At 39.7% G+C, this 25,422-nt stretch overlaps 1 protein-coding gene across 1 annotated transcript; it reads left to right on the top strand.

The window, feature by feature from the left end:
- The first annotated feature begins 2,029 nt into the window (after nucleotides 1-2,029).
- On the top strand, nucleotides 2,030-24,998 carry bcl2l11 (BCL2 like 11). The gene is made up of 4 exons (XM_080037078.1): nucleotides 2,030-2,338; nucleotides 4,693-5,132; nucleotides 8,962-9,080; nucleotides 21,090-24,998. The coding sequence occupies exons 1-4, from the start codon at nucleotides 2,322-2,324 to the stop codon at nucleotides 21,252-21,254; spliced, it is 741 nt and encodes a 246-aa protein (XP_079893204.1). The 5' UTR covers nucleotides 2,030-2,321; the 3' UTR covers nucleotides 21,255-24,998.
- Nucleotides 24,999-25,422: the final 424 nt, after the last annotated feature.

Here is a 25,422-nt window from a genome sequence, read left to right as displayed (position 1 = left end):
TTTGTTAATATAAAAGATATTACAGCCATGATAACTTTGAGCTAAATGCTAACTTCAGATACTAACATGCACACAAAGGCAATTGTTAACATGCTGATTATTTGAAAGTAGAATGTGTTAATAGGATCTGAAGACATGGTACAAGTTAGGCATAAACCCAATATTCGGTAAATAAAATTGTATGATCAGGGCATCACCGATAGTTTTTGAGATACTCTTTTTTACCTCAATATGATAAATGGCAACATTTGGCTAGTGTTTTTGTAATGTGGCATATTATTGAGACTTGACTTTTCTGCAGTGGTCAGCCAAGGACGAGGCATATGCGTGTTGGTATTTGCTATCTATATTTGACAGTACGACCAATTGCACAGTGTAAAAAACACAAGTTATCATCAAACAAGGCAGACGTCTACAAACTTTCCCACACTCTGAGGAATTGATCTGTATTGATCACATGCAAAAGCTATTGCTTGTCTAATGCTTTTGTCTGTCTGTATTGATGTGTGTGTGTGTGTTCAGTTTGGGTCTTCCTGCTGCTTATAAGCGTCCATCCGCACTACTGTACTGTCACCATTTCTGCCTCATCTCAGCATCACAGAGCCGGCAAGATGGGAGACTTGTTTATAACTGCAGTAATGGCACCCTGTGAGTGGAATATCATTTAATGTGGTATGGGCAGATACAATTCCAAAAATGAACATTTCTTCTTCTTTTTTTGCATTTATTATTTATTTGCCTGTATATTATAAGAGCTATCTTTGAAGTATCCTGTTATAGGATTTTGAATTGAAAAACTTTCCAGATAATCAGATATATGAATTGTATATAATAAAATGCACACACACACACACATACACACACACACACAATGAAGACGATCACACATTCATAGTGGAAAAATATTGCTCACTGAATTTCACAGACGAGTCTCTCTTCAGAAGTATAATTATGGCTTCAGCAAAGCTCTTAGAATGATTCATAACTGCAACAGTAGCTCATACTGGGTTCTACTTTCATGCCAGCAGTCATAGTACAAGTGTAGCCTGTGTAGGCGTAAGTTTCGTCCAAATTGTGAATTCATCAATTTCAGAGTCCCATTCAGCTTTCCTAGACTGTACATAAGGGGTTAACAATGGTTCAATTATGGATTATTCTGATATGTAATTTGATGATTGAGGGTTGGGGTTGTTAGTTTTGTGAGGTTTTATATCATTTTGAGAAATTAGTTTGTCATTTTGAAAACAAATGATATGTAATTGTGAATCTTAATACTTCAAATATTGCTGTAGTGCAAGAAATTACAGGAAATGACACAAAGAAAAACACAAGACTTGGGTGAACAAACATCTACCTGCACTTTGGAAAGCTTAAAAAAAAGTACAAGTTCAGGAATACACTTCTGAGATAATACAGAAAGAATAATAATACAAATAAAGTAATGGGCAGGAGGATGCTACCTTGCTACAGAGAGGTGATGACTGCAGGGGGCCTTATTTCCTGACATAAGTCAATAAAGCCACTTAGCATTACAGAAGGGTAAAAGAAAAATGTAATGCACTCTAAAATGTAGTACATTTGAGACATCTTCATTAGCATACACTTATTTCTGACACTCTTCCAGTGCTCATGCAGTACATCCCCAAGATCTGGTTTGAATTAGTAACTGACCTATAAGAGAAAATAATACACAAACAGGTACAGAGTTATGTTAACATTGGGAGACAGAATGCATTCAGCAGCAATTGCATTTTTGTGTTGAAAGATTGTGTTGTTGTTAGCTGTTATCGCCCTGTCACTTTACTTCTTCTGGAATCAGACAATGGGAGTATGTTGGAGTACAGTATGTCATGCCAGTAGAGGCTTTTTACGTATGAGAGCCAGGGGGAGACAGAGAAAACAGAATAGAGCAAGAGAATAACTCCACCCACCAGTAGGTGTGTCATAGTGTGGAGGAGGTTCATATCAGACTGGGCACAGAGAGTTTATCTTCTCTAGTGTAAAAAGACAGGGACAGAGTAAGGAAACATACTGAGTGAAGACAAAAGCGCTGTTTCTGGCTGGAGTTTGTTTACGTCCTCTGGTGCAGGTTCAACTCGGACGAGGCGGATTACATAACCGTTCCTCCCGGGCAAACTTCAGCAAAAACTCTGGGATTAATTTCACTTTTTCTTTTTCTTTGACTTTTAAGAGTTTAATGTTTTGCTCACCTTGGACCTGTGGACCCTAATTGGACTTGCATTGAAATAATCTTTAACGCATACAGCGCGCTTGACATCTTGTTTTTTTTCCGGATCCAGTGATGATGCCCCGCCACTGACATGCACCATCCATCCAGGTGAGTCGGAAAAGAGGGAGCACAGCGGTTTGTACATTCATGTTTTTTTTTGTATATTTTTAAGTACTAACAGTTTTCATATGTGCCTCTACCGGCATGTCAGCTGTCACGCTGAAAACAGCCACAGTCGTACTCAATGTTAAATGGAAGCGTTTTCAAAATACAGGAAATTAATAATAATTCAGTTTTTACATTGTCATGTTTCGCGTAGGCTATTGTGAAATATCACTATAATATTAATGACGATTTTTTATTTGTATGCTTAAAATTTGACTTAAAACTGAATTGTGTACTTTACTGCGCTTCTTTTATGTGACTCATTTAATAGTCAGACAGTTTTAGGCGATATATTCCGCCCCTATGCAGGTTGTTTTTATTATATTTAGACGGCTTTAGGAATAAGTTTGCGTTTTGCTGCGATCCTTTGACTTTGTCGGCATGTTTGGGAACGTAGCGCGCCGCTTCAGTTCCTTTTAAAAACCTCATTAGTTGCATGCGCAAGTCATTTAAACCGGGATAAAGGCATTAGGAAGCCATATGGGTCCATGACACGCGGCGTAGGTAGCTTTGTCTCCCAAAGGATGCAAAGGAAAGACAATGTTATTTGCATGATAACGTGTGTGCAGTTTTTAGGCAGGCATTCGGCAATACAAAACAATGTTTTCACTGTAATAGAAGAGTTGATTTCTACGTAGATAAGTGACAGTCTGCTTTGTTGTGATCGAGGTCACGGAGTTCAGCCGCCTTTTAATTTACCACTGCTCTTGTCAGGCAAAGGGTTGACGTACGATTTTTAAGACCTTTTTGGCTATATCAGCTACACCTGTAGCTTTTGTGGTGTCAACACTCGTTATAATTGGCAATTATCGGACTGTAAAAGGTTGCTTTGCCACTTTAGTGCGCGCGTCCGGTGGGAGGCGCACATGTTCCACTGGGTTTTAAAGAAGAAAGTCACAAATATACAGTAGGCCTAGTAAGCTTATTCCAATAGGCACATACCATCCGTGTGACAGATGATCGATTATTTCAATATTTTGTCTTAATAGAAATGTGAAACGTTATCGTGTAATCTAAATTAGGCTATCAGTATTTAACTGTCGTCTCCCACAGAGACAGTTTACAGCATCTCTTCATGTTAGTAAACTACGGTGACAGTGCAGACGTGCTGCTGCTGACATCTCGTAAAACATTGAGCACCGGGAAATCTGATCTTGACTTGTTTTCTGGTACTGACGTTGCAGATTATCTTGTCTTCCATCCGCCTGCTTTTCTCTCTCAGCGAGGTGGTGCGTTTTGGTGCCATTTATGTTAATGCTGTCGGACACCCTTAATAACCCTCCTTGTAACGATCGGTTGTGCACTGAAGCCCACAGTGAAATGTGCAATTTTAATTTGGCAGAAGGAAGTCTCGTCCAGTTTTGGTGCGGGTGCTGTCATTTTTTCTCCGCGCGTAAAAATGCGTAAAAGCCAAAAGGTGGATATCTACATCTACCTGTGCGTAAAAGTGCGTTTGGCAACTTCAAGGAGACCTGCTGCTAAAAACAAGTGAGTCATACTTGTAGGTCATTTTAGCACAGAAGTAGGTCACTGCCGTTGGGAATCAGTGCGCTTACAAAGCTGTTTAGTCTGGACAAACAGGAAGCGCTGCACCAAAATATCTCTATTTTAGAATGCCACACTGAGTCTTGTTTTGGGGATTAAAAAGTAAAATGACCGTTTTTTTTTTACTTGAAAACTGTCCTCGTTAACTGTCAATGAGCAGACATGGAAGATAGTTTGAGTTGATTTACTCTTGGAATTTGATTCCGCTGGGACGCATTTGTCACCAACAGTGTGTAGGCTAAATGATGAAGTTAAAGTTACTCCAGTGGTTTCCTCCATGCCGGATTATTCTTTTGCCCCACAAATCGAAACAAAGACCTGCTGCAATCAGCAAACGCCTGTCAAACAATAGAGGCGCACCAGGAAACCCTGGCTACCGCCTGAACAGGAACATGCACTGCACATAAGCTGGTCAAACACTTACTACACAACTCCAAACGCTATCAACTGCTGTGAGACGTGGGCTAGAACGTGGTAACGTTTCAACGTAAATTATCAGAGCAGGGGTGTCCGTTGGTGCGGGTCACTGCGATTCAATTTAAATTTAATCAGATTTATATAACAAACATCTTAAACTTGTAAGGAAAAACGTTTAGTCTACGAAGTCCAGTCCTGACGCATGCTGCAGTGCGCGGAAACGTATTCAGCTGAAGTGCAAGCTGCAGCAGAGACATGATGCTGTATTAGTAGGCTGTGTGGGCAGCAGCGTGATGAAAGCCCAGGCTCACGGTGCTGCTCTGTTCATCCAACAGACCACCAAACCGGCCCGATGGCCCAACCGCAATAACTACGGGAAAGCAGGGGAGCGGAGGAGAAGACCCACCACCACCCGCCGTTGCCGCGGGAGCCTTAACGCAAACCTCCCGCTCAGACAACGACGACGAACGGGGCTTTGGTCCCCGCGAATCCACCGGAGGGAGAGAGCCGGACTCGCCTTCCTGGAGCAGAAGCCCTTTCGAAAGCCGAGGGGCCGGTACTGTGTTTCGCACGAGGCACCACCTGCCCCGTCGCGCCTCCAGTGGATATTTCTCCTCCGAAGGCGACTCGCTGCCGACCTCCCCGCTCTCTCCGAGGCCAGTGATGACTGACAGAGCCACGCAGACTCTGAGCCCCACCGGCCAGGTGGTGAAACACGCCCTACAGCGCATGTCTGAGGCGCACGCCGGAGGACTGGGGACGTGCCAGCAGTACGGTGAGCACAGGCACTTACTTTGTACACTTGAACAGTGATTTGCTACAATAGCATACTCAATCCAGGCTGATAGTATAGGCTGACGTTTCTCATTACAAAGTCTGACAATTGATGGAGTGACAGCGGCAAGATTAAACGGAATAATATTACTTTGATATTTATTTTAAAGGAAACAATTCCACTTTCCATCTTCCCATGGGCTCAAACAACTAAACAAGTCTGTAGAGTAAGGTGTCTGTGTATAAATACATTAATGCACACACTGACGCTGTGGCTTGATAATATTGGCTTACTACAGCACTTGAAAGTTCTTGGCCTGAGTCAGTCAAAATAAGTTGCTCTCACTGTTTTCACTATTAAATTCAGCTGCTGCTTCTGCTGCTGCTGTGTGGGTGTACGACAATACGAAACCAGATATGAGCCCAGCACATGCACCCTGAAGCTTCCTTTTTCAAATATCTTTTTGTTTGGGCGGGAGATGGTGTGTTAACAATAATAGTAAAAAAGATGAACAAACACATGCTGTTATTGCACTCCCCTGTGAAGGCAAAGAGTTTTCTTTACACCAATATTGCACATGAGTAAATCAGTCTTCACATCATCTCATCTTCAAATTCAGATCTATTGACTTGCAGCACACCTTGCACCAGTGGCCCCTTAGAGAGAAACCACACCACATTATGTTAATGACATGCAGATCCAAGACACACTATCATTACCCCGCAGTGCTGCCAAACCCATTTCTACTGATTCCCATCAACAAGTGACATTCACATAATTCAACGTCTGGAATTTATTCGAAAACAAACCCCTTAAATATGTTTACCATCTCCATCTTTACTTTGTGGCATGAATACATTTGGCCTCACTGTCTCTATGAATGAGTTTGACGCAGGCACCTCAGCAGGCTATGGTAGGCCTGTTGATGTTGGATGGCTGCCTAGGATTCACAGTTTTTATATAATCCTGTTGAGTCAGATTTACAGGAAGGAAGAAGGGTCTGGACTTTTGGCTAAACCAACCACGCCTGTGTGTGTGGGTGTGTGTGTCTGTGTGTGTCTGTGTGTGTGTGTGTGTGTGTGTGTGTGTGTGTGTGTGTGTGTGTGTGTGTGTGTGTGTGTGTGTGTGTGTGTGTGTGTGTGTGTGTGTGTGTGTGTGTGTGTGTGTGTTGAAATTATGCAAGAACCATTAGTCAAACTGAATGTACTAAATGGTTAGAAGAACGTAAAAGGAGTTTATGTGTTGAAGTTGAACCAATGAAAGAGCTGGGAGTATCAGTTGAGTAAAGAGTCAAAGCAGTTGTCAGTTGAACCTTAACAGCTAGTTAGTTGACATGTAATAGGTAAAAGCAAGTCACCTGAAGTCTAGTAAGTGTAGTAATGAAAATCACTTCTCTCCAAATATTTCATGACATAGCCGGGTCCCAAAGGTCAGCACCATAATCTTACATTGAGTTATTATTAAAGAAGTCATAATGTTATATAACTCCCCATATTTCTGTCTTGAATGTATTGTTTATTTGTCTGCATCTCTGGTTTATGCTTTTGCTTGCCTACGTGCTGCCTGACAGCCATCACTGTGTGCTAACTAATGCCATGGTTTATCATGTTAATGCGTTGTATCTGCGACCTCTTTGCCTGCATCTCTGCGTGAATAAAAGACTCAACATGTTGCCATCACATGCTTTTATTTTTTTAGTAATAGTAACAGTCATCAAAGCGGCAAAATATTTTTCTTCTATGTATTTTTCTCTTTTCTTCTAAGAAAAGTTTTTATTTTATTGTTTTCTCTGAGGGTCTCCCTGTGGCCCCCACCCCTTGACGGCGGGCCTTTGTTTGATCTTGTGTTGAAGGAGCCACCAAAGTGTTTTGGGGACATTCATCACTCCTCACAGTCCTGTGATCCTGTTTTTATTTCTGCTATTCATTCGGACACAAAAACAGAACAAGACACGCAGGGTTCTAGCTATGACGCTGTTGGCTAAAGTTGCCTGTCCTGTTGCTTGGTAGCAAACAAAACCTAACCTGCGGCGTAAGGCTGAGATTTGGAACAAAAATAGAATTTGACAAGAAAAAACAACAGCAACAACAACAGAGTTAATCCTCTCACAGTGCTAGTGCAGAGGACGATATATACTGTTTAACCAATATGTTATGATGACATTGCCCTCTCATCATGATATGATCTCTACTTATTTAATTTTCTCAAAATCAAGCTGTCACTTTTGTTACTGCACACAAATACATTGTGTAAAAGCAACCCCCACCCCCTTCTGTTAAAACCCCAACTTGAACCACATTCATATAATATAATAATAAACTATGTGGATTTGTATATATATATTTTTTACAAGGATAGTGGTCTTTTGTAAGTAAAAGAGTATCTATCCGAAAGAAAACTTTTGTAGGCCCCAGTGTATTGTAACCTCTGTATGGATGACTCTGCTTTTTATAATAGCAGTGATTAGCTTCACTGATTGCCTTGAGCCTCCTTTATTCTCCTTCACTGCAGCCAGACGTGCAAGATACCAGCAGACCAGAACGTGTGTGTGTGTGTGTGTGTGTGTGTGTGTGTGTAGCAGTCAAAATAGGCTACCCATTCTTTTGTTATATGCAGACAGAAATCTTCCCCCTCTAATTCAGTCCTTTTTGTCCATCAGATAGGACAGATAGGAGATAAACACACACACACACACACACTCATACAAAATATATTATGTTGTCCTCGCCACAATGCCTGATGGCGTGATTACAGCTGAACTTCCACACCACTTCCTCCTCATCGCACCTATACCGTCAGGTTGCTCCATTCTCAGCCCGAGTGGAACAGTCATACTTTGTCTTTGCTGGATTTATATTCAAAGTTTAATCGTGACACAACCTCAGGGATAGATGCACAAAGATATAGAGTTTGCCCGAGGCTCTGATTTGACAAACTTCAGACAGAAATCTAAGTCAATAGGCCGTTACAAAGCTGATTTATTATCAACTCTGTCTTGAGTAAGAGTAATTATTTATGTATTCTGGGTAATTCAAGACACTTAAGGTTTGTCTGAGCCCAGACCAGTCTAGACCACTTTTCTACAACCAACCCCAAAAGGGCACAACATGTTATATCCTGTGATACATTTGGAATGCAGCCTCTTTGCTGTTTTGGTCTCTGTTCGATATTGGAGGATGTGAGAAATATTAAGTCTGGGTTTCATAACAAAGTGCATGAGTCATAAGAGGAGACGTGTAAGAGGTCAGAGCCTTTCATAGTCCTACTGTAGTACAGCCTGAAAATATAACAGATTAACCACGAAAACACACACACACACACACACACACATGTATGCATGCATACACACGTTCACTCACACGGTCAGCTTGTAGAGTTATATTTCTCTAAATCATTGGTATGTAGTACTACTGTTATTTTGAAAATTCATTCAAATATTAATTGACAACAATAGTTTGCCAGAGCAAAAAAAACATTGTGTTTGTGAGCATTCATCTTTATAATGCTATATAAACATCAAAACTCTCTGAATCACACTCTGCTTGTCTGTTTATTATTTCCTCAAAATGTTACTGCTGATGGGATTTGGCTTTTGATTCAGCAGAGCTGTGAGGTGATCTTGTTGTTGTGGCCACGGGCTGAACTGCCAAAAAAGCCCGAACCACTCATAAAGCTGCTGAATGTTTGACAACATTTTGTGCTTAAAGTCTGATTATTTCAACATGCATTTTGCCTTAATGAATGGTGTTTATTTGTTTAAACCTTTTAATCGTCGCAAAACTCTACTGCATTGACTTATTCGGCATTTTTTCCCCCCTTTCTATTTCAGGACACTCTCCCAGCCCCTCTAGCACGCGGCCACGAAACACAGCGGGGGACATGCAGGCGGAGGCAATCGGACGAGAGCTTCGACGCATTGGAGATGACTTCAATAGGCTGCTGCTAAGGGTCAGTGATCACAGATTTGGTTTGTTTTTGTGTGTTTGTGTAGCAAGTAACCATCAGCGAGCACATTTTCAGCAGAGTGGTGCTCAGTAGAGCAGTTTATTGGCTGACAGAAGGAGACTATGGTCAGCTGGATGTAATGGATTTTTATCAAATACAACACAATTTTGTTATTTTTGTTGTTGTTGTTGTTATTGTTGGGATACATCATCTGTGTCTTAGCCGTTTTTTTGTTAGGCCAACTAGATATCAATGTGACCATACTGTAGTCTGCTGTACAGAAATTAAAAACAAACTCAAGCAGCAGCTGTCTAACTGTCTGAATGTGAAAGAGGATGCTGTGGAAACAAGCAATTGACTATGTTCGGAAATAAATGAAAAGGGTGGTGGTAGTGTAAAAAAAAAGCCCCTAAAATACCGCCACGAGTGATGAGAGGGAGCCTGACCAGTTAGTTATTTCCACTGTGCTCGGGGTGAGAAAAACTAAATAACTTTGATCAGAGAATAACCCAAGCAGACAGCCTTAAGCTGCGTAAAGTCCAGATGTTATAGTAACCACTGCAGTTACAAAAAACAACAAGTAAAAACAACCATAATGATACAAATTGCAGAAAAAGGATTTGGACATGAACAGTGTCTTCATTTTCCTCTACAAAAGCCCCGAGTTTCAAGCAGTGGGATAGAAAAAATAAAAAAGAAGTAAATGGTATAACATGGGCGTTTAAATGTGGTGAGACCCAGAGAAGCAAATCGACTGCTAACATTATGAAAGTGGAACATATGTGCTCAGCCTCGGTAGCAGCACTTGAGCTGATTGTTTTTTGTCAAGAGGAAGTCATTTAGCTTGTGAGTATCAAATGTAATAATTGTATGTGGATAGGATTGTTTGTATCTGGCATTATAGGATAAATAATTTAAAAACTGGATTGAATCAGTTACACAGGAGGGTTCCCTGAGGCACTTTTTTGACCACTAATTGCGCAATGGAGCGATGATATTTTGATTTGTTTGGATGGGATATGATACAAACTTCTGCCACTGGTGGTGATAATGCACAAAGAGGAAAATTCAAGTAAAAATACTGTAAGTTAGGAATATGTATTTTTTATGGAGAAATTTAAGAAAGATAAAAAAATATATATATATAGTTTTGCAGATTTTTGTGGAAATCTGTGAAGTACTTGTATTTTGAAAGATGGGTGATTAATCCAAGATGACTAACTTGCTCTTATTATCATATTTTAAATGACTATTGCAGTAGTCTGACCGTTGCCTTCTTGAAGAGATTGTCACATTATTGCAGGGAAATATCAACCCGCTGATCACCAGTCAGTCAAACAGGGCATGCTGTAAAGTTGTATAGCTGCAATAAGAGTTAATTTCTGTCTTGACTCTTTTTTTTCCTTGGCAACATTTCTGCATGTTGCATCATCAACATTTTATCTACTCCTCTATCAAAGAGCTGACTGGAGCGTTGGGAGGCGAGGGGTGTTACTACAGTAGTGGGACAATAAAAAATAGTCTGAGCTGGTTTGAGTTCACTTTAATCTAATCAGAAAGGGATTAAAAAATCTAAATTCAAGAATGTGTCTGAAAGGACTGTTGAATCCCACTGAAGATCTTTAAAATGCTCCCTTTGTGTCAAGAGCTTAATAAGAGTGAAAAAGGCTACAACTAATTGGTCTGACATTATTCTTTTCCCACTGTGTTGACCTTCTGGGTCCAAATGAGCATCAAACAGGAAGATGGTTAACCCTTTCTAACCTCTTTCTTCTGCATAAAAAAGAAAAGAAAATCTTCCTTCTGCATTATCCCCCCAACACACACACACACACACACATACTGTACTTACCAAAAGTATTGAAATCCCTTAAGGGATGTTATTTGAGTGCAGTTGTGGTTTGAGCAGTCACCAAATTGCTCTCAACCCCATTAAAGCTGGGTTACTCATCCATCTTTCAGGTTTTGGTTTTGATCAATTTGCTGCATTTATCGGCCTTCTGGATGATCAAGTTTACTGTCAACATACACTCCTTGAACATTTAACCAAGTTCGGCACAGAAGTCTGGGAGGAATCAGGAGTTAAGCACTTGACAGCAGTACAGCTCAATACACTGACATGAGGAAGAATTGAATTCATGTTGTACATGAAAAATCCCACTTGTTGTGATATGTGCCAAGAATGAAAGCTGTGATTCGAGCTGCAGAGGAAAACAGAACGCAGGTTGGAGAAATAGGTGATGACTGAACACCTAGTCACACTACCAGAAAGAGAAGTGTGTGTGTGTGTGTGTGTGTGTGCAGAGCCGGCCCGAGGCATAAGCGAACTAAGCGGCCGCTTAGGGCCCCCGACTGCCTGGGGGGCCCCCTAAAAAAAAAAAAAAAAAAAAAAAAATGTTTTTTTTTTTTTTTAGTTTGTGTGTTTGATATTAACATCAAACTATGCAAATGTGAGTTATCATACAAAAAAAGGAATACAATGTTTTGGTCTAGATAATTAATAGCCTAAAAATTTAATTAGTTCATCTGGGAGGAAATCCGAAATTATCTGATCATGTCACGTTCACATCCATGCACAGTGTGTATTGAGTTTATTTAAAAACAATTGGAAATGGGGCTGCCCTCAGTTGCCCATGCACTGTGTATAGTCTATAGCCTATGTCAGCCTTGTCTGTGGAAAAAAAGATACAGTAGCTGGACAACAGAGTTCTTCTGCTTCGTTCCTCACACTGCATTTAAATGCATTCACTATATTACAGAGAAATATGTCCCGTAAAAGAAAAAGAGCTCCAAGCCCAACCCATAATATTTTATTTTATATTAATATTTTTATGGAAAATCCATGTGTCCTTCTTCAATAGCTTCTAATTCATCTGACCCAGTGTCTCCAAATTATTTGTTCACACAAAATTTCTCAGATTTAGCCTCTTAATTTTCCTCTCAAAGTGCACCAGATTCATGCATTTCACTTTAAAAAGGTTAAAAAAATCTCCCGGGGGGGGCATACCCCCGGACCCCCCTAGGAGGGTCTGAATCTCGGCTGTCTAATATTTTCGCACAGCCGCACAGTGGAGGCACTAGCGGAAAACACTGGGGGTGTGAATGATATTTAACAAAGATCTATAGTTTCAGCAGCGCTAACATTGGAGAGGGGCCCCCTAATCATATTTCGCTTAGGGCCCCCTGAAGGCTTGGGCCGGCTCTGTGTGTGTGTGTGTGTGTGTGTGTGTGTGTGTGTGTGTGTGTGTGTGTGTGTGTGTGTGTGTGTGTGCACATGTGTTTTGTATGTGTCTTGGTGACGAGCCCTTTGTGAACAGAATCCAGAAAGCAGCAGTGTGTGTGTGTGTGTGTGTTTGTTAATGCTGTAGAAACACTGAGGAGGCAGAGAAAAGAGGAACGTGGAGGCTAGTTCCCTGTTCTCTTGCCAGGTGTTGCTGTTGCTGTGGACAAGTGCACATGCATGGCTTCACATGATTTCATAACCGCAGTATAGCATTAGATGTTTTTCAGTTTTCTTAGCAGATTTTAAACATCTTATTAATCAACATGGGTATAAGAAGAGAGGCAATTTGATTGTTACAATAGCAGGTCGTTCTGCTAGGATTTAACAGAGGATTGATTCAATTAATAACTAAAGTCCTCATCACAATGGGTTATGGTGCATGCATGCAAAAATGTCCTAAGACAGTAGCATTCCAGTTGTGGCACTCACCCCCACAAAATCCTTATAGTCTCTGTGAGTCACCATGTCTGGTCTCATTCACTGGAGAGCAGTTGGCCTTGAAGAGTGACCCTACACAGGAAGCCTGGCTCAAACTCCAGACACTGGATCTCAGCTCTGAGATTGAACTTGCGGAAGTTTCTGGAGCAAAGGGAAATTTCAAAAAGTTCTCAACAATGCCATGAACTTTACACTTCAATCAGTGTGCTGCTATTACCAACAGGCCCAGCAGCATAGGTGAACCACCATGAATCATATTTGGCTCAAGTCCAGCTGGGCTAGAAAAGGGGAATTTGTGACCCTGACTTTTTGACCGGGCACAACCATGATGTTGACACATTTTTTTGTGTGTGTGAAATCTTTCAATAACTATTGGATGGATTGCCCTGAATATACAGATGTACAAATATACGAATGTAATTATCAAATATTTCGGTTTATGACCAAATACATGCAAAACTAATGTCATTCCAATCCCATTTTAACTCATCTAACCAGATGAGGAGAAACTTGAAGAAGCTTGAAGAACCAGATGATACTGTTATACAATAAATATTTGATGGTACTTTTTCAGCAGGTTTATGGGAATATTTTAGCACGCTCTCACATTATCACTAACTTATCATTACATGACTCTTGAATGCTGAGCTGCCAGTGTGTTTTCCACTGTTGACAGAGAGGTTGTATTCAGTTTCATTGCCTGAAGGCGTCGGCCAAGAAGCGGAGTTGCATCACTTCAGGCTGTGCAGGCTTTAAAATGACTCACATCATCTGAGAAAAGACTTGCACACAAACACACAGGTGTTTTCTCTCAGTTCAGTTCACTTAATTGCCTTAGAAATAAGCTGTGCACTGAAATACAGTTAAACAATTAAAAATACCATACAGCCCTGATGCATTACGTCAGGAAAACATGTGTGCAATGGTCAATTTAATGAGGAGTAATGTTTGTTTTCCCATTTCTTACCGACTCTCTCGCCTTTGTCCTCGATTAAGCCAGCCTTCTCCCCCAACTCTTTCAGTTAAACATTTACACAATGTGTGCATGTTTGTTTTCAAACATCTGTAAACTTGCTGTGTGTGTGTGTGTGTGTGTGTGTGTGTGTGTGTGTGTGTGTGTGTGTGTGTGTGTGTGTGTGTGTGTGTGTGTGTGTGTGTGTGTGTGTGTGTGACAGCCCAGTGTCCGTGACAGTGTAGATTCATTATGGCTCAGCCCTGTGGTTAAAGAACTCTCAGGGAGCAAAGCGCAAGGTCTAATTATCCTGCCAAAATACACACACACTTAAACACACGCAGTCAAACAAACTGCAACACACACTCTGTCATCTTTCAGTAGGAGGTAAAAACCCTTTGTCCTGAAGACAGAAATAACTCACAGGAACATTGTGGACCAGTCGCGTGTCACTGGCTGGCGGCTAGTGTTTTTGTTTGTGTTCTGTTTGAGTTTGAGTGAAAGACAGAGAGCAGCAGACAGTATTATTTAATCCTTGTTTAACCAAGAGTTTAGCTTTTGCTAAGGACTACACATGCACGGATACAGTATATTGTAGCATTTGCCTATAGTCTGTTAGCCAAAGGAGTGTTTTGATAAATGCTTGTCTCAGATTGTGAGGGCAGCTAAAGTCACTTGTCTTCAAGAAACTGGTAAACTTTAAAAATATATATATTTTAGTACCACTAAATACATGTTTTGATGACTCCATGTACGAGTAATGAAAGTCTTAAACATTGATGGTAGTGATTTGAACATGAGGAGGAAGAATACAGTATAATACATGAATTGGACTTAAAGGGATGTTATATCTGGTCATGCTTAAATGAGAAATACCTGTATTCCCATAATAACATAACTGGCTCGTTTTAGCTTGTGTTTTGTTGTTCAACAACAAGGTGCTGTAGTTCTTCACATAATGCTGTCCTGTAATGATGGGGGGGATAACCTTCACTTTCAATTCATAAAGCAACTTGCACATTAAAAAACACAACGCTTCAAGCGCAGTGTGAAAACTGAAGGTGCAATAATTTAAGGCAGAGAATAATGACAGCCTTTCACAGGGATGGCCAAAACCAACTGGTTCGTTTGGTGCCAGAGTCAAACATAGAGCACACACAAGCTTGCTGTGACATTGTTGCAGTCACAACTTGGACACAGATGTGTGGGTAGAAGGACAAAGCAGATAAGTGATAGTAGGAGATAGTAATAGAGATCACATGGGATGAAGGTCGTCATCACTAATGCAACATCTGTGTGTGGGCGTTGATGTGGGTTCGCTTGTAAAGGAAAATGTCTCGAGCGATGTTTACATTTACAGAGATGCTTCTAATACTTTTAATGCATGCTCTTCCAACAAGAGATCTGCCCAAAACATTTTAAAAGCTAAAAACACTGAAATTACACTCTTTGGGAATGTTTGCATAGTGGCACATAAGCAGAGAGAAGGAAAGAGTGAGAAGAAGATAACTTAACAAACCTCCATTCAGTTTGTAGTGTGGGTATGTGTGTGTATAGTAGTTTGGTGTGTGTGTGTGTGTGTGTGTGTGTGTGTGTGTGTGTGTGTGTGTGTGTGTGTGTGTGTGTGTGTGTGTGTGTGTGTGTGTGTGTGTGTGTGTGTGTGTGTGTGTGTGTGTGTGTGTGTGCTTGTTAGTGTAGCCTTGTTTCTAGTGCTATTTTTGAGCGCGAGCCGTAGTAAGTTGTGGTGACCAAACAAAATCACATGATCTTTTTGGAATGGGCTGACTCAATGTTTCCACTGTGAAAAGAAAGGCAAGGAGGCAGAATGAGATATTTGAAATCCTTTGCGCCAGAAATGTGGTTCCTCAAAGAGTATAGGCAGAATCCAAACCTGAACAGAAAAAAATATGGAAAATTAATTCAATGGAAAATGGAGTCTGGTAACACATCAACTTCATTGTCTGAATGTGTGCTTTGATTTTTTTTTCAAGTTTTCTGTATTACAGTTAACTTATTTAAACAAAACATGATCTGAAGTAACTTTGTATAAAACATTCAAGGTTAATCAGGATTATCCATTTGAGTAGATTTTGCAGATATTGTGCACATGAGTTGAATCATCTTGATTTACTGGTAGGCTGAATGGCTGTTAGGTTACATCGCTGCTGCACTGATTTCTCGTCTGACTTGTGGATTTTCTGGTTGAGTGATTATCTGGTGAGTTAATTCACTGACTGCCCTCTTGATTTTTCTCTTGTGGATGTTTTGCTTTTTCATGTGTGCCCTATTGCAGCCCACTAGCACTATTCTGTGCACTTTACCGTGCAAGTATTGTACATGGTTGTGTGTGTGTGTGTGTGTGTGTGTGTGTGTGTGTGTGTGTGTGTGTGTGTGTGTGTGTGTGTGTGTGTATATATATGTGCGTGTGTGTGTGTGTGTGTGTGCATGCACATGCGTGCCAGTTAAAGTCATTGAAGTCCGCAGAGTTGCAGTCACAGCAGGCAAACAATTTGTGGAATCAGGTTTTCTATTCTCAGATGATGTAAGGGGTTATTTAACGTAAAATATTGAATGAGTTAACTTTTAGAGGATGTGTGTTTGCATGTGAAACTGTGTATTTACTTTTTGTTAATCCTGAGAGTTTGGTGGTGTTTGGTGAAACTGCACGGTTTGGGCTTTGTGTCAGACTCTCCCAGTCTGCAGTTTGTTAACTGAGGAGGACATCTGCATCTGATTTCACCGTAAATCAAACATGTCATTCAGACTGTAAAATACAACCAATCACCCAAATAACAGACCGGCCCTATTGTGTACATGATGTTTTAAATCTGAGCTTATTGTATTGCCAGAACACTGTTCGGATTGAACAAACGAGATGTTCATTTTGTAGTTGTGTAGGTGCTGGTGGATGTGTTGTTAAGCTATACTTATCACCTATAGGCCATATTTTCATATTAGCAAATACAGTTAGCGTGTTTGCATGAATTAAAACCAGTTGAAGAAACTCTGAGCATGCACTTTCTGTTTTTAGACAACACTATATTATAATGAATCCAGGTGTTAATGCAACCAAGATGCACTGAGGTGGGACAATAATGTGATCACTCATGATCTGATCCTTGAGGTAGTTTGAGACACATTGTATACAGATGTTGGTCAGATGTAAATGCGTCAGTTTGGTTAAACCACATACATCAACTCTCAGCTCCTCCCAGGTACACCACATCCTCCTGTTATGTTGTCATTGATGCTTTCTCGTTCATTAGCTAGATGTAACATATCATGACAACAGAGCAGGAAATTTAAGGATAGTTTACAGTTGGCACTTTGGATCAGAAAATCTTAATAAACTGAAGTTAACACTAATATGTATTATATATGTTATTTTATTTAAAGAGGGCCTATGATGCTTTTTGACTTTTATGACCTATAAACGTTGTTATGATGATTCATAGTCATGCTTAACCATACTAAATTATCAAATAATGACTTACATGCATTTCGACGTATTCCCTGCTGACCGTCTGGGGTGTCTGTGCAGAGCACTAAACACTATTCTAGCCAGTCGAGAAGTCACGTGTTCAAAGCGGTCTACCCTTTGTAACTTTGTGACGTCGCATGTAACTTCGTGACGTCACCACGCGGATGTTTCCATGTATGGTAATGCTGTCACTTCCCTGTTCGCGTCTGCCTCGCGCCCTTATAGGCCCATGCTCGCGCTTCCCGCCACTGAAAGTGTTCCGGAAGGAAGGTAACCAATCACAACGGAGTGGGGTTTGCAGGAGGGGGGGAGGGGAGCGGAGATTGCCGAAGCACAGGCGGAGGGAGCGGAGATGGCCGAAGCACACACACTCAAGTGTTGACAGGACGTGCTGGATCGCCAAAATAAGAGAAAGAGCTTCCCGAAAATCTACATAGTTTTTTGTGATGTGATTCGTGTCAGGTTGCTCTATAGCAGTGTAAAACAAGAAATTAAGACCAGAAAAGTAGTATAATAGGTCCTCTTTAACTATCAACCATACAACACCATGTCTCCATGGCAGTATCCATTACATATACATACAGTATTTGCATCTGACTTTCGTTTACAATATACAGTATAGTCCGTTTGAGTATTGCCTTTATGAACGGGAACCAAACCATACTGTATAAAAAACAAAAACAATGTACTCACAGCTGGTGCGCACCAAGGAAGCGTATTATTAGGTGTGAACAAGACCTAAAATGAGTAAAACAGCTGACAATCCCCTTTCCTAGTTACATAGTCAGGTATTGTAGTATATTTCTGAGGGGTCCATCATAAAAGGTGTTAGTTTGAGAAATAGAATGAATCTGCTGAGACAGGATGTGTCATTATGAAATACACTACAGTATCTAGACATCGATAGATCAACAATTCTGACATGTTATTGCGAAACAAGCTTTTTGCTGTACGTGTTGAGAGTGGTCCCTTCCCTCACTCTGCAAACTGCAGACCACCTTGACAGGGAAATCATTCCAGCGGTTCATGAGGTGAGGAATGAGCACACTGACTCTTGTCACCTAAAAAACCACAAAGCTTGTGTCTTCCAAAGCTGCTCGGAGGAGAGAAACGTCTCTGATGTACTATAAACATTGATGCACAACATGCAAATTACCAGAAATAAAAACAATTACGTATAAAGGCCAGAAATGGTGAGATTATAGATCACTAACTAACTAAAGAAACGAGCAAAGCTCTGATCTGTGATGTCATGTGACACCCTTTCAGGCTTTTGTGCTGCCAAATCAAAAAGGGCTTAAACTAATGGGGGTTCACTTGACCTTCTGCTCCCAAATAGTTCTTGAGTTATGATCATGTCAAAAGTTCATGTTGTAGAGATGAAACCAAACTACCCCCCAAAAAATATATTTTTTTGGCAAGTTTTCTCTTCACCTCACTGCCAAACATAGCACTCCACCTCACTGCCAAACATAGCACTCCCTTAGTGACATTTGGAGAAAACAAGGCTCAGTTTTATTGCAGTGAACTGAGTCTCCGGTGCTCTTTCTGACATGTCCTACACTGGTGTCCTTTTAAAGTTGATTTAAAGTTAGACATGCTCATAAGGGGCTGATTATTTTGGGTATAAAATCATATTTAAGAAGAAAAAAGTATCATGTGTTGTTCAGAAGTGTTTTCCAGCTATGTGTATGGAGATTTGTTTTTTTGTTTGTTTGTTTTTTTCAGAAAAATAAAGCACTCCAGTTCTCTTCTTTTATGGTGGATTTTACCATGTACATCTTTCTTTATGAGTCTCCAAGAATATATCAGGCATCACAGTCATACTTGTTCTGTGCAAGAAACCGAGGTCAAATTCTGTATTCTGGCAGCTCTTGGTTCATCTTTGAACAGTTTGTGTCACTTAGTAATATAAGCAGAATGATTTATTACAGGCTTTAGTCTTCCCCTCACCTGTTTCCTCCTCTGGCATTAAGGGTTTCTGTGGTTTCTTGCTCACTTTTCAATTCAAACCACACAGCTTTGATATTCCTCTGGCGCTCTGCTCCATAAAGATCCTGTTATTCAGAGAGAGGTCTGGCTCCGGGGGCAAATGGCTTATTATGTGCCAGTCGATGTCTGGATGGCATTGTACACTCCATCCGGCTGGGCTGCATTTGAATTGGCTCTGTGCCTAAAACAGCACATCCAACTTCAAGCAGGAAAAACTGATTCCTACCCTTGTAAATGCCTTAATTATTCTTACATTGCTTCAGTGAGGGTTTAATGTTTCCTTATTTAACCTCAATCTATCCGAGAAATTGTAGATGTTCTAAGCTGCTTAACAGTAACTGCTGCACTATGCATGCTTACACATGTTCAATGTGTAAACATTGTACCAGTAAAGTAGAGTCCTGAACAAAACTACAGCAGGTGATTTCAGTTTTTAATTTGATTCTCTACTTGAACATAATTTAATGTTTAATGGAAGAAATGAAGAAGACAGGACCGCTCGGGTTATACACGATGTGATGCCTTAAATAGACCTTGAATAATCTTCAGGTAAATCCAGCATTGGCTGTTGCTGTTGAATGAGTTGGTCTAGAATGATTACAGGCTTGACTTTCCCCAAAGTCATGCCAGCAATCCCTGAATGTCTCATTTGTCTTCTACAGCCTTCATAGAGTTTAGTATGTAGTTTATGAGCCAGGTGATTTTTAAACAGGCACTCCACCATTTTTACACAAAAAGAGATCACTTTACTTTTCGTCATGGAGAGTTCATCTCAGCCCATGAAAAGTTTTATAATGGCTTTTAATGGCTTCGGAGGGTGAGTCTGTAAATAACTCTGGTGATGTCATTTGTTAGACCTGAAACATGACAGTTGCATTACAGGAAAAAGAGAATCCAGTGTTTTCGGGGAGTAAAAGTCAGGGAATCTTGGCCTCTAATGCTGCGATTTAACACTTTTTTTTTTTTTAAATCTAAATCAAGGAAATATTCCTTATAATTCAACATTATAACCAGCAGCTATCTTTACATAATTTTTTAATTAAATACTTTTTTTGTTCCTGAGGTTTTTTTTCTCTATATTAAAATGTAAAACAATATTTGGCAAACGTTGTCGACCTATGTAACAACGGAGACTTTCATATACTGTACATACTGTATATGTTTAGTACTCCATGAGACTCTTTCACGTGTACTTTCTAAGTAAAGGTGGTTACAGCTACACCAATTTTTAAAGTGTACAGTTAAAACATTTGTGGCACTTTGTAACACTGAAAGTAATTAAAACTCATCAAAAGCCTTCTAACATATAACATGTTTGTATTCATACGAACACTGATGTTAGTCACACCTGGAGATGGAGAGAGTATGAGATGTGGCAGGATATAGAGAACTGTACTTACCTTCTTCCTGTGGATGTAAACAAAGTGTGTGTGTGTGTGTGTGTGTGTGTGTGTGTGTGTGTGTGTGTGTGTGTCTCTCTCTCTCTCTCTTTGATTTTAAATGATATAGGGTCCCCAAGGTGTTCATCTGAACATTTGATGTATTGTATATCACAACACACTTAAAACATGTGAAATGAGAGCACACTATGCAAATGATTAATTCGGACGGGAATAACATTGCGAGCTGCACACACATTTTGCATTTGGATTTGCATTGTTTTGACCCATTAACCACATACATACGTAATACGTTTACCATCCAACAACTCCTGGACAATTAATTATCCAAGATAGCGTTATGTTTGCTATGTTTGTTATGTAAGCTGCATGTGTGCTTGTCTGATGTATATGGGCATATACTATTATATATATCTTAGTAACAATGAAAAATCTCTTCTCTCTCTCTCTCTCCTTTCTATTCCAGGGGGTGGCAGACAGACACAGACGGCATGTTATCCATGTGAACGCGCTGCCTGTCATCCACCAGGAGCCCACCATGCTGCTGTGTGTGGGCCTGCTGCTCCTTCTGATCGGGAGGATGATTTACTTACAAGGCAGTCCAAGCAGCCATGACCCCTCTCAGGTTTAGCCTTTGGAAAAACCCAGCAGCCGTAGCATTATTTCTTTCATCATGTGTGTGTGTGTGTGTGATGTGATCTATCACATCTTGAAACTCCTTTTTGTTTATGGGGAACTCATTCTTACCCTACCCGACCACCCCTTTGAGTGAGGAGACTTGGAGACAATTGGTTGACATCTTTCAGGAACTCTAAAATGACTGGAATTTTTTTGCATTTTCTCCTTAGTTATTCCTTTCACGGACTCCAAGCCTTTGCAATCCAACCAAAAAGCCAGGATTTTGCACTCCTTTTCCAGCGCAGAGGGGCAGTCATGTCACCAAGAATATGCCCCTCTGTGCAAATCAATGCCTGTGGAAATTCAAATGTGCCTTGTACAGATTTTGGGTTTACTGTTTTTTTTTTATTGTACAGAGATTATGAGTGCTTTGTGTGATCAACTCTGCAGACCCTGGGTTGTTAAAGTACGTGGGTCCAGTCCGCAAAAATATGATTGCAGTCAGAGAAAAAAAAAATCTTGCACTTCTGTCATGTCAGGTTCCAGCATGCAACAGACTTGTGGAGAGTGGGAACCAATTGGGCCAAAGTCATTGTTTTTATCTTTTGTATTTCCATGAATTTCATGTATGCTTATCTACATAGTAAGTTAATAAGAGCTGATTGTATACATCACTTTTTTAGCCACATAAATGTTTTCCTGGGAATTTGAGTAATAAATGAAACAGGTATTGACTTAAGATCATGAGAAGCCATCACATACTGTATTTTATAGACTCTTAAAACTATAGCCATATCTGGACAGAATGAATAATCCAGGGAGAGGTGAATTGGGTGATACAATATTTACAGAATTTACAGATTTTTACAGAATTTGGATTGTCAAAGCATCATCCTAACCAGCTGAGCGGATGGAACAAAACAACAGAAAAACCATCATTTTGTGACAGGGGGTGAAGAATGCAAACTGACTGCACTGATCAATGCATACAATATTAAAATGACCCAACTTCACCTAGAGAAAACGAGTCCCGTAGGAATGCATCTTAATAACACATTAGTCTGCATTGATGATGAAGTGAACATTCTGTTTTGTGTGTCATGTTTTTTTGTAACCCGGGTCAGGTTTTAGTGGCAGTAGCTCTCTACTGATATATGTAAACTGGTAATCTGTAATCAGGATTGTTAACCCTTCAAGGATATTTTAGGTAGACACATCAATCAGGGAGGTTAAAAAAAGCGAACACATTTCTTTGAATATTCACTAGTTTTCCGAACATCAATATTATATATTGTTCCATGTTTTTCATGAATACTTTTACTATTTATTAACAAACAGCGGTTATCACACAATAGAAATCATGACCTGTTCAATTTTAAACTGACAGACTTGACCCTCACTATTCTTGTTCAGTTTTACATTAAAAAAATTGTTTCTACAACCACTAGAGCCAGATTGAAAGGTAAATGCACATGACTTCCTACTTCCTCCCTATTCACAAAAATCTTAAAAGTTTTCAGAATCACTTTTATCACACAATTCAACCTGTGCAACCTACAACATGGACATCAAGGGGTTAATTTCCCTATTTGCTCTTGTTGAATTCAGCATATAAATAAAACAGACTTTGCGCACTGATATCAAAAGTATTGGCAGATTCTTTCTCTTGTCAATTCAAAATTACTGTTTGAGTGCTTGTTATAAAAAGCTACCCAATAGTGGAGTGAAACACAAAAGAGCAACGTGACAAAAAACATAAAATAGTGTAATTTCTGCTGTGTTCCTCCCTCATCCTTTTCATTTTGCATTTCCTTTGACATTGTTCCAATATGCATATCGCAATAATTTATCAAACTGCTCTTCTCTTCCACCGTACTTTGTTTCAGCCTCTGGATTACCTTTAGCAGCCAGACTGAATATTTGGCAAGTATTGCGTTGTTGACAAGGTCATGTTATCAGTTTATTAGCAAAGTGATTCAGACCCGGCCAAGTCTCCTCCTGCTTGCCAGGTCATTAAACACTTCCCGAGAGCTTTCTGGACAACAACCAAACACTGAATCATGCAGAGTCAAAGAGGGCCTCGTCACTGAGTACTAACAGTAATATATCAATCTGTGATTCTGGCGTCAGATAAAGAACATTTATGTACATTTGTTAACTCTTTAGGCTCATTTCAAAACTGAACCAAAACAGAGATTAAAAAGATGAACTGTTAAATCTGGAAAATCTGGAGTTAATTTTGTTATATGTCAATTCATTTCTTTAATTAAGAACTATGTTAAGTATTTCAATATAGATATCTCCAAAGCACCTTAAAATACCCTGAATGAATAAATGTTCAGCGATGAGGGATGCTTCCCATTTAGCAGCTTAGGGAAGTGATTTTGCGCTACTCTTATTGGATGAGGGGAAGTTCACCAGATGTACATTTGCCAAACCTGCCAGTTATTCCTCATCGTTGAAGCCAAATAGGGAAAAATGGAAATGTAATTTGTTGTTTTACACTTTGAAACATCGATAGTCTAAGTAATCAAAAGTTTGACTGAAATATGAAATTGTTCAGTTTCAGGAATCACACTTAATGCAACCACAGCTCTCTACTCTTCATTTGAAGTTCATGTGTTACCAGCATTGCAGATACTGTGTTGTTATATCATGTGTTGGATTTAATCTTACAAAACAAATACATTTCATCACTGTTGCATTGCTGCCTGTGAGGTTATCCAAACAACGACAGCAAATCAGAGCAGCAGCGAAAGTTTGTTGTAAGACAATCGATAACTAAAATTCATCTTTTGGACAACTGTGTCAACATGAATGTATCACAGACTGAGTGTGAGACAGAAATTGAGGCATTAAAAATAGAAATCATGAAGATTCCTTTTTAAACCTGTCCAATCTTTTAGCCATTTTTGCCTCATTGGTCACTGTTAAAAGCGCAAAACTGAAGTTAAATACGAAAACTCCTTGTGCCACAATTTCCTTCATTTTCACCACACTGTATCACATTACTTTCTGTATTTATGTTTCATACTTGTCCTAATCCTGTTTCCCTGGACTTGCATGAGATTTGTCTTCCAATGGGTTAAAATGTACTCACTTTGCCTTTTCTCTGCTGTGACATTGAGAGCGCCGTGAGTGACTGCATGTTGATTTGTGATATTGTGCCATGTGTGAAACCTCAAGACCTCATGTAGAAGTACTGTATCACAGCTGGAGTGTGAGAGGAGAGCATGGCAGGGAGGAAACCGAGAGATGAATTACCATCTTCTGAAACTGATATGGAAACATGCTTATGAGTCGATTCATCGCCTATCGTTTGTAGGTGCTACAGTACAGAAATGGTTGTGTGACATTCAGGGTTTTATGGAATCAATGTATTGGGCAAATCATGCTGCAGATTTGCATTCGAGCTTTTAGGGTTTAAAAGAAGAGAATCATTCAAAGGCTACGTCTTATTAACAGGAATAAAACCTTTATAATCACAGTTTCTTTATTGGAATTGTTAAAAAATATAAAACACATGAAGTATATGGGACACAGAGACACTGTGGTGTGTTGTGCTTTGCTGCAAATGCTGTAAATAAATGCATCTGTTGGAGCCTGTTCTCCAAACTAATTTGATTTACTCCAAATGACCCAGTACAACTGTAGCAACAAGTGGTTTTTGTTTATACTGTTATTTTACACTGAACATATTGTAATTAAGCTGTTTTAATTTGTTCTTCAAAATGCTTTAAACTGCTGTAAATAAAGCTTTTACATCTTTTTACATACAATTGTGTGAGTGAATTTATAAATGTGTTGTTTGTCAACAGACATTGTATTATATTGTGAGAGCATCCACTTTTTTACTTTACAGTGTTCCTGTGCTTGGACAGCTACAAAAACACTTCACTGGAAGGAATCAATGTTAGGGTGGGCTAAGAAATAGCAGCATATCTATTAACTGATTAAAGGCCTACTTCACCGGTGGGAATATGAAGGTGTATTGGATTCTGAGATCCTATGTAGTATAAATGTGCAAAAAAAATTGAAATTGGTTCATCCTAGCCTGAGAAAAGGCAGATAGAGTGTTTTATGGTCTCACTGTCTAACCCTACATTTATCTTACTGTGATGTAAGAGAAATGTAGGTCTGAAGTTGAAAACATTTACAAATGTAAAATAAAATTATGTACA

The sequence above is a fragment of the Ammodytes marinus genome (assembly GCF_949987685.1).
Source record: "Ammodytes marinus genome assembly, chromosome: 11".
NCBI classification, from domain to species: domain Eukaryota; kingdom Metazoa; phylum Chordata; class Actinopteri; order Uranoscopiformes; family Ammodytidae; genus Ammodytes; species Ammodytes marinus.
This window is presented reverse-complemented; position numbering and strand designations above follow the sequence as displayed.